Source organism: Salarias fasciatus, chromosome 11, assembly GCF_902148845.1.
Source record: "Salarias fasciatus chromosome 11, fSalaFa1.1, whole genome shotgun sequence".
Lineage (NCBI taxonomy): Eukaryota > Metazoa > Chordata > Actinopteri > Blenniiformes > Blenniidae > Salarias > Salarias fasciatus.
In genome coordinates, this window is record NC_043755.1 from 2682630 (window position 1) to 2693257 (window position 10628).

The window sequence follows — 10628 nt, forward strand, 5'->3', positions numbered from 1 at the left end:
GTGTAGAAGAATAAGCTCTTGTATCAAAAGTATGAGGTATTAATCATATCATTGACACTTGTGTCACTTATTCGTGTAGTTCTCGTGGATTTCAGAAGAGCAGTGACTAAATGCCCCATTAGAGCCTTGATAATTTGCCTTTTGAGATCAAAGGAAAGCCGACGAAGTGCGCAGGTGGCCTTGAGTGTGACGAACTGTGCAATATCCTCCCTCTGGAGGAGACAGCGGTGGGCCTGTTTGGAGAGAAGATGCACTTTACTGAGAAGGAAAAGGAGTGTTTCAGTTCAGGTGCTTGCAATAGATACATCACTCGTGAATGTCAAACCAAACGCAGCTTGTCGTCCAGACTTTCATGTTCATCACCGACTGAATCAATATTAACCTTTGATTCTGATGTAGCATAACATTATAGTTGTAACGTCCATACGCGCATAGACGTCACTTATTGATAAGTCAGTTTTCAGATAACTTTCTGAATAAATATTATGCATTTTAAAAAAAACTATGTAGTTGGTTTTGTTTTTCTCTCTTATTTGATGTTCATTAGAAATACTCTGTTCTCAATTTTTTTTTCTCAGAATTTACATTCACCAGCCACGACTTTAGACACACCCTGCTGGTATCTGTTGGGGCTCTTTTTTTCTTCCTATTTTTAGTGGATGGGTAACAAGTTGCTGCCCATACTCATGCGATAGCGTCACGCCCGAGGGATAGAATGTGGGTAGTTGCAATCCTCAAACTGGCCCACATACAGAAAGACATCCGCCAGCAGCATGCGTGGATCCCTCCCGCCCTTCTCTTTTATGGTTATCTGAATGTCTTTCCATCAGATTGCTGTTACAGAAAACAAGACCCAATAGACGACATGTTACTTTTTATTCTTGTTTTCATTTCCAGGAGGGACAGATATGTGTAACTCTTCGGAATGGATTAATCTTCTACAACCTCAGATGTAGTAAGCCGTTTAAAACGAGCTCTCATCTACCTGCTGAACTTCATTCTTTCAGCACCTGATTTACTGTTAAACCAAACATCTCCATGTGATCTTTTTTTGCTTTTCAGATTCTGTAAATTCTACATTTTAAGTAAAACTCAAATTTGGTTCATCACTGTAACATGCTGAGGGGGCTGCCGGATGTTGCAGCCAAGCCCACCTAACAATAGAAGGCAGGGTGGGCCCTGGACAGGCATTTGTGTCAATCATCAGTTGATGGTGTGTCTAATGTGGCAAGTGAATGTACAATGTGAATATGTACATTAATAATAACAGATACTCACAGCAAAACACAAACAGCCTTTTAAAAAAAATCTTATTTTATAGAAAATACAACAAATTATTGCTGATACATAACAATGCACCTTAATAAGCCACATATACAGAATGCACCATTACAAACTCAAACGTAATAGTACAATGTTGAAGTTTTGACTCATACGGAGGCCTGACGAGAAACGTACAATGACAGCTGCCTCCTCTGTATTCACAACACAGACGTGTCAGTACAGTCCCAGCGAACCGAGTCCATCCCAGGTTAGATTCCTTTATATTTCTTGCCACAGTCAGTCGGAGTCTCCCTCCTCGGCTCCTACTGCTCCCACCGCTGCCGCCAGCTCCTCCTCGCTGCCTCGCAGACGATCGCCTGTTCAGACACACACTCGCTGTCAACCCGGTGCTTTATTCACTGTTGCCTTCAACCTTTGACTGAGTTTTTGCGTGGGAAATAGTCCTAAGCTCGACTTCATGTTGAACTGATCACTGAGTATCATTGTGGACTGTAAGTTTGCAGCGAGTCGCCAGTGTGACCGACCAGATGTCATCTGTGAGGTATTTATTCTATTCTGCTGGAGAGGAAATAACCTCAGCAGTGGCAAAACAAAGGAAGTCCACTCCCAGGTTAATTGACATTAAAAAAACAGCTATAATGCTTTCTGGATGTGCACAGAATTCAAAAATCAAGCTGAATAGGCTGCTACTTGTGTTGAAATGCAAACTATTTTGTGTGATTTAACTAAATTATCCTCACTGTTCACCTCTTACTACACAGACTAACAGAAAATATGTCTTCCTTCATCTGAATTAGTGGATTTCAAGCAGAGAGGTGGGCCACAATCTGGTCAAGAGGATATATTTTCCCAGTGTAATTTTCTACTTTTTTCTGTGTAAATCATGACGTGAAAAGTGGCAGCTGAAACAGGTCTGACAGTCACAGATCATATATGATCATATTCCCAGATATTTTAAATGATCAGCACTGATATCTAAAATCATAAGAAAGTCCAGCATTCAACCAGACTTCCTCTGTGGCTGCTCATCCTCCAACACTGTGACAACCTGTGGTGGAAACCATCAGAAAGAGAGCTGATGGCTTAAAAAAGAAGAATCAAAGCAGAAAACACCTCCTGCAGTGCAACCTGTTCTGTGTTTAGCTTTTGCACTATTTTTAGAATGTAGATCAAACACCAGCGGAGGAATCACTGATGTTATCAGACGGCTTGGAGCCTCCGCTGAGTCGAGAGATCACAAAGCAATTAGCCCAGTAATTCAGGCTGAGGCACAATTATCTGTGTGGCATCATGAAAACTGAGGCATTAAAGACCAAAAAAAAAAAAAAAAAAAAAAAAAAAAAAAAGGGGTAAATACTGACGAATAAGCTCGGCGATGGCCCTCTGTGTTCTCCTCTCCAACTTCTCCAGCTTCTTCGCCACATCACGCTTCAAATCCCTGAATACAAAATTACAATAGGCCAAGTCAGACACCGAGCAGCTGAATGTTTCACCAGGGTTCTGCGTGCTGAACTCTTCTGCAAATATTCTTACCAGTCTGGTTTTCTTGGGGCAAGGTTAGCCAAATCCTGCAGGGGAGGAAAACTTGTGAATGAAGCAACAAAAGGAAGATTAAACACAGACGTTTTGTTCGGTTGGAGAGGATTTTCTCACCACTTCTTCGATGATGGGCTCCGGATTGGCTGCCTCTAACTGGTCCTTTACTTTATCTTCCACTGCAAACAGATGGTATCTGTCACCGTTATGTCAACGTTACATAATACCAGCAGGAGTCGGAGAGGAAGATCTGTACACAACCTCCAAACATCAGAGCTCAAAGGGCCACAGGTAATGATTTTCTGATGCTGGTTTATCTCGAGGAGCTCTCACCTGATGCAGGCTTGGCTTTGGGCACCTGTCTCTCTTTCAGCTCCTCGTCCTCTGGGGTGTAGTTCCTCAGCTTCAGCTCTCTGGAAATGGAGATTCAGGATAATCTGAAGTTCACTCTCGGTCATGTGCAAAGAGAAACGCTACAGTCAAGCAACGTCTCTCTCTATTTCTGTTTCCCACGCTCCGGCAGTCCAGGAGGTGGCACTGTAAGCGAATACATCCCACTGGAGTCTGTCGCTCATAAAAGACCATCTGCAATCCCAACACAGCTGCAGGTCTAATGTGTGAAGGAGGTCGGGTATAATGTCCCCCTTGATTCCCGTGAACACGTCTGATTAACATGTTCCACCTGCTCTTGGACGCAGACCGAAGCGGAGCAGCAAACAGCCGAGGAATGCTCCTCTTGATGCTGAATTACAAAGTCTCTCACCACGTCTCGGCACAAGAGGAATTCCTGGCGAGCTTAGCCGACGTCTCTGCAGATTATACAGACGAGTCCACAGGCAGAGGTAAACTGCTGTCTGTGTGGGCACAGACCGAGGCAGTTATCAGCTGTCTACGGGGATATGTGATGGCGCTCGACAGGGTCCACTCCTGATACATTCATCACACCCCTGCTGCCAGCAGACAGACCGCTGCCTTGTATGGCTACGGGCAGGAATGCTGGTCATGTTCTGCAGTTGGCTGACTGAGATCCACACATCTCTCTTTCTCCCGGCCTCGGATCGGATCCCGAGGAAACGGTTCTCTCCATCTCGACATTAAAGTTTACAGGAAACGGCACCCGCCGATTCCATGGAGAGCTGATCGACGCGTGAAATGTGAAAAAACCAGAATGAAATGATTTGCAATTCTCGTGAACTCAAATCGGACTTGCAAGAACATTTTGGAAACGTCTGAAACAAATGTGCTTATTTGAAAGGAAATGCAACATATTGAGCACCTTTTACAACAAAGTGCTTAAGTGTTGAGTAACTACAAGCACCTTATCAAACACGATAGATCCATCTGAGATGAAATAAACAGACAAGCTTGAGAAAGGAAAGCATCAAGTGAAATGATATCAAACTGAATCCAATCATCTCTGAGGTTTCCTGGAGCTATATGAGGGTAACAGCCCCAGTTTGAGCCGGCGACGGTAACTGCACGTCACTTCTTCTGCCCCTCCCCTCATTTTCTGACAGCAGTCTACAAATCTGGAGGAGGCAAACTAAATGTAAAAACTGCAATATGGATTACTGCGGGTTTTACATTTAGTTTAAAATTTCCAAACTTTGGAAATTTTCATTGATGAGAGAGAGAGAGAGTGTGTATCCAAACTGGGCCAGAGTCATTCATTTACTGTCTAAAATCAATTTCATTCTAACCTCTGGTCTAATGAAGGTGGCAGAGAAAAATACAGAAGAAAAAGCCTCAGAGAAATGGGACGAGGAGCTATTTTTATTCATAAAGGTTTTGACTTTTTTTTTGTAAAAACTTGAATACATGAAAAGTTGAGAGGTAACCTTAAACATTGAGATGAGTAATATGAATGAATAATGCAGCTTTCAGCTTTAAAAATGACGAATGAAGTAACGATAGCAGGAAAAATGAATGACCTTATGGTGGTGGTGGGGGTGGAGGGGAGAAGTAACCAACAGCATGAAGAATAATCTTCAGGGAAAATGTTAACATAATTTAAACATAACACACACAGACATGGACATGATGTCTAAAGCGGGAGAACAAAACAGGCTGTGTGTGCAGATCTTGTTCCTTCTGTCTCTTAGTTTGCCGCTTCCAAACCTTCAGTGCATGTTTACACATTTCCACTTGAAGCCCTACGTGGCATCAAAGAGAGCTTGTGATAAATCCAGAGCACCGGCACAAGTGGCCAATTCAAAATGTTTACAGGGAGCTGTGTGACAGGGAGCTGCGCAGGGCTCAAAATGTTTATACTGATATCGAGCTAAATGTCAGATTCACCACTGTAAAACTCACTCCAGTCTAAACTACGCTCTGTCCTCCTGACGACAACATGCTACCGACGCGACACACCAGCATGAAAGGCTGACATTAAAATGTGCATTCATATCAATTCATCTTAAAAATAAAACAAGTGCTCAAGAGCAGCTTCACAGCAGAACAGGCTTTGGGTGGTTGGTGGGTGTTGAATGATAAAACACAGGAGAAAGGAACAGCGCTTTGCACAATATCAGGTGAACCTGATAAGTGATGTGATAATCATATGATGTGCAAAACAAATACAAGTGCTGAAGTAGATGATGTTAATGTCTTTGTGCTCTTTGTCTTGCTGATAATTCACACCAGCGATGACTCTGCTGCGTCAAATTAATAGATATGCAAAGGATGAATGGAAACATCATTTATCACAGTACAGTCAGTATTTTGTGAGATGCACATGCTGATATAATGACAAATTCATGATAAACACTACAGCCTGAGTTCAAAAAAAGAAAAAGAGGGGTAAATATTTTAGTTAATTTGTTCTTCCATGTCTTCGTTTGGAAATATTATCTCCTCCAAAACCAAACAAGATATATTTATACACTCACACACTGGTGCACGAGTGTCTTGACTTGACTAAGTACATTAAAATAAGACTATTCTCCATTACAGAAACATTTCTAAATTAGGCCTCTCTCCCTGTAGCTATTTCCATTCTCATGAGAGAGATCAGTCCTGTTGGACTGGAGGAAATACAGCGACACTCCCTTGGTGCCGTCACCGCATAGTCATTAAATATAAACAATGGAAAAAAGGTCCTGTAGGACAGGAAAGATGGCTGCTCCTGTCTACCAGCTAACACAAAGTTGAGTACACTGCAGGATATTTGAGCAGCTCATAGCACGGAGCTGCGATCCGGCGCAGTGTCAACACTGCGTCTGACAGGAGCCGTGCCGTTTGCATGACGGACGCACAAACGCTCTGATGATGCACTGTGGTCTCAGGTCCATTTGTGGGGTTTTAAAAGGTTCAGCTGATGTGGTGAGCAATAACTGAGGAAATCAGAGCAAGTTTTCATGTGATTTTTTTTAACCAACCTGTGTTTCTGTTCAGTCGCCTCCTCCACCGCGGCTCTTTTGTTTTCTGGCTCCCCGTCACTCTGTTCTCGCCCCTGGAAAAAATATCCTCAGTTAAGAGAAATAGTACAAAGTATTCTGCCATTAAAAATAATAGAACTAAATGAAATGAAAAATAAAAACAGCAAAAGCTTTTATCCTTTTCCTACTAGCTCATCCCTACATAAAGACTGACATGACGTGTGTGCGAGTGTGTGTGAGATCAGAAATGCTTCATTCTGACTTGCTATGAAAGGAGGGCTAAACCAGGCTCACATCTGCATAGAAAATAAAATGAATATCAGACTATTTTTCCCTTTATTATATTTCTGATTCATTCACTCAGACACGGACTGATTTGTGGATTCTGATGAGAGATGGGCTTCATAAATAGGAAAATAATACCACTTGTTTTCAGTTCCAGCGAGGAATATCTGTAATGACCAAAGAATTAAATGGCACTTCTAAAGAATGCAATAGAACAGAATATTAATCCTATCAAAGTGCATTTCAGGTTTTGACGTGCACTAACACTGCTGGAAACTACAGAGGGAAAATATTCTTGAGTAGGATTGCAGAAATCCACAAAAAAAAACTATTATTGACCCCAAGTGGGGAGTTGTAACAAAGAAAATGAAACCCCTCCCAGTTAGGACTTTCCTGAAGAGGCTTCCTGTCTACCTGCTAGAACAATTCAGGGCATTGACTCATTCTTGAAGTGCAGTACAATAGGAAAACAGCTGCAGACTTCAGGAATGTCAACAACCGTTTATCAAACATTGCAAACAAAGTCAGTGTGCCTCTGTTCGACAGTAGCTTAGTGAAGCATGTTCTGATCTCACTACCAAAACAGTGGCTCGCTCATTGAAAAGGTTTTTCCTGTCGTCAGATGACTTTAGAATAGATCAAGAATTGAAAGGCTGTCTTCAGCGAGGCATAACGCTGTGGCGTTTCAGGGAGCAGCCCTGCTGAGCTGAAAATGTCAAGTAAAGCCCAGATGAAGTGTTCAAACTGTTATGTTGTTATTACAGGTGAAAACAAGATTAATTCTGATGATAAATTACAAAACCTGTTGACCTGTTCTCTTCTTTAACAAAAGTAACAACAGTGAGTCAATGGAACTTGTCTGCAACAGATTATCTTCCTGCATCAAACACTTGGCTGGGTACACAACCAGAAATTAAAGTTCTCAAACAATTGTGTCAGAAAAACTAAACGTGACGGCACAGTGTGTCACAGATGGGAGCTCGAAGTTTGTACTTTTGGTTTTTGTTCAACACTGACTTCAAACATTTGTGTTCATGTTTAATAAACCTGAGGTGATTTAATGCACAATCACCATCAGCTCTTTCTCACATTGTTTACAGCAAGCACTATTTGTTTTGTGACTTTTACTTGTTGCAGGGCAAAAACTCTATACTAACAGAAAAAAAAAAAACTTATATCATTTGGTAAGCAAATGATGAAGCCAATATTTCAGAAAATTCAAAGCCTATAAATATTCTTAACTTACTCCTCTTTCAAGGATTTCACACAAGCTGGTAAAACCAACCTGAGTCAGATTGACTAAGTGATGACCCACATGTCAAATGTTCTGCTGACTGTTTCAACTTTAATGAAACAGACGTTCATTTCTTTAGTAGCGGTGGCCTAGATTTCATTGCAGCAACCTTGTAATCAGAAGGTCACTAAATCAAATCTCTGTTGTGGTTAACAGCTTTCAATGGGGAAAGTGAAATCCAGAGTTCATCGTTTAACAGTCATCAGCCATTGAACAAGTCTTCTTAACCCCAGGATGCTCCCCAGACACTATACAACAGCTGCCAATGACTCTTTTAGGATGGGTTGAATGCGAAGGACAAATCCCACTGCACGACAGTGCACATGTGGTAAAGGAACTTTAGTTTGCATAATTTGTCGTAGAATCCTATCAGATAAAACTGAAAATTCAGCTAAATTGGAGCTGTGCAGAGAACTCCAGTTATGCTGGTAGTATCAAAATTGGGGAAAAAAGTGCAATAATCAGAGTATCATTTCAAAGTGCATTAATGTTGCGCGCACACACACGTTTAGATTTTATGCTCCACCCATCTTCAAACGCTTATCTGCTTATCAATTTTATCCTTTCAGTGTTAAGTTCCTATATACAGAGTACTTAAACAAACATAAAGTACCAAACTTTTGTTGATCCACTTTCATACATGTCAATGGTTAAATATGACTTCATGGTTGCAAATCCTTAACTTATGGGAACACTGCTGAGTGTTCTCGTCATGTTGATGTTTTAGACTGAAATAATTTTATAATAATACCCATTATCTACCTCACATGTTGGCGCAGTGATTAGCACTCTGGCTTCATACAGCAAGAAATGATGAGTATTTGAACACATCTGGGTTCAAATACTCACCGGAACGTTCTGTTTGGATTTCCTCCAGAAACATGCATGCAATTGGGAACATGCTCCTGGATGTGAGTGTGTGTGGTTGTCTGTCTCTGTTTGCTGTGTGACGGACTGGTGACCTGTCCAGAGTGTATCCTGGGATTAACTTCAGCCCCACAATCCTGAACAGAATAAAGTGATATAGATGTATGGATTATCTACCTCTGCTTATGAGGTCAATTTAAAAAGCAGTTCTTGAGCAGCTTAAGGGGAGGAGGATAACATATTTACCAGACTCAACCCCCCCCCCTTAAAAACAGGCTAATTTCAATAAATCTTTAACCTTGATTTAAGTTTGACTACTTTGCTACAAATTATTGCCATTGAACTGATGGTTATAGGAAGATGTAATGTGTAATCACGTAATTTTTCACCATGGCGTAATGACAGGTAGTTTTATACAGATAAAATCAGAAAAAGATTACTTTTATAGAGAGGCTGAGAGAGTATGTGTAAATGCATTATTTCGAAAATCGAGCAATAATTAGCCGCTGTATCTGCTTGCATGGTTACAATGAACGAGAGATTTTGCAAACACAAAGACACACACAAAATGAAAAAACAAACCTAAAAAAAAATCAACGAACCCAAGAACTGAAGACCAAATGTGTCAAAATGTAGGGAGCCATGCTAACGTTAGCTCCAAGCTAAACGCGGCTAACGCTGTCTTAAACATGCTAAGGACGCATTTCAGTGGCGGTCGTATCAAACTGCTCACAAACTGGGACGTTTTAGAGAATATACTCACGTGCAGCTGTTTGTCTCGCAGGGCTTTAAGCCTCTCTTTCCTTTTGAGGGCCTGTTCTTGGAGGGAAACAACACTTTTCTCCATGTTTGACTCTGCTCGATTCTCTCTGAAATCCTTTAACCAGCCTAAGGACGTGAACACGACCGCCGAGCATATCGATCGACCTGTTGCTTCACCACGTGACTTTTGTTTAAGGTTTATTAACATATTTATGCAGAAACAGCCTTAACGAGACATTAACTTGAAGCATTTATATATTTTATTGGTTGGAATCATAAAATATTCACCTCAAATAATTCAAAAACACAGTGTGTAGTTTCTGCTGACTGGGATCATCATAAATCACTGAGTTGATTTCATCGTGAGTGACCTATGAAATATTTCTGGAAAGTATTTTTGTTTAAATGTCCATGCTGGTTAGAAGCCTATGCATTAATGTAAACACAGATCTCTCTGACTGATGTCACGCCTGCTGATGGTCACAGTGCCTGGGGTCCTGGTTAGGAATGTAGGCCATTGCCATGGAAATACAGCCTCACTGTGTCCACCCTCCCTGTGATCAGTGTGTGTGACTGACGACCTTGTCATTTCAAAAATAACACCAAGGTGGTGATTGTAGAACTGGAAGGATAACACCTATTAATTATCAATAGCACAGCTCAAAGATACAGCATATTTTAATGTGTCATTTTCCAGTTTGATTGCACTTAATATCTGCTATTAAAACATTTGAAAGGACTGCAAACATGGTGAACCTGTCAAAGGAAATGCATTAGCTTGAAGAAAATTATATTCAACAGCGCTACACCCATACTTTTTTCAAAATACATTTAATTGAAGACAACACAACTCAAATAACTTGTTATTCAAGAAAACTAAATGTTTCTGATAAAACTGTGTTATATATTAAGCGCTGTGATGTTTGGTAATAAATAAACTGCTGTGCAGCCAGATATTTGTGGTAAAAACACACCAACACTTGGCATCAAATAAAAAATGTTAGGATCATGTCTTTGACTTTTACAGTGAAGCACATTTTAGTTCAGTAGCTTTTAACAAACAGTATATTAAATGATGGAATTCTTTTAAATCTTATATGTTTCATTACCAACACATTTATGCACAGGACTGCGTCTATCAAATATCTTTTTAGATTGTCTTTCTAATACAGAGATGGAAAGAAAGAGTATTCAAAAGAAAAAGCAATACTATTACACATTAC

The 10628-nt window shown here is 40.7% G+C and overlaps 1 protein-coding gene across 1 annotated transcript; it reads right to left on the minus strand.

Moving 5' to 3' along the window:
* Nucleotides 1-1302: 1302 nt before the first annotated feature.
* ccdc12 (coiled-coil domain containing 12) lies at nt 1303-9566 on the minus strand. The gene is made up of 7 exons (XM_030102583.1): nt 9407-9566; nt 6198-6271; nt 3154-3233; nt 2938-2999; nt 2818-2852; nt 2646-2722; nt 1303-1640 (listed from the first exon to the last, which is right to left on the minus strand). The coding sequence occupies exons 1-7, from the start codon at nt 9488-9490 to the stop codon at nt 1561-1563; spliced, it is 492 nt and encodes a 163-aa protein (XP_029958443.1). The 5' UTR covers nt 9491-9566; the 3' UTR covers nt 1303-1560.
* Between the last annotated feature and the right edge of the window lie 1062 nt (nt 9567-10628).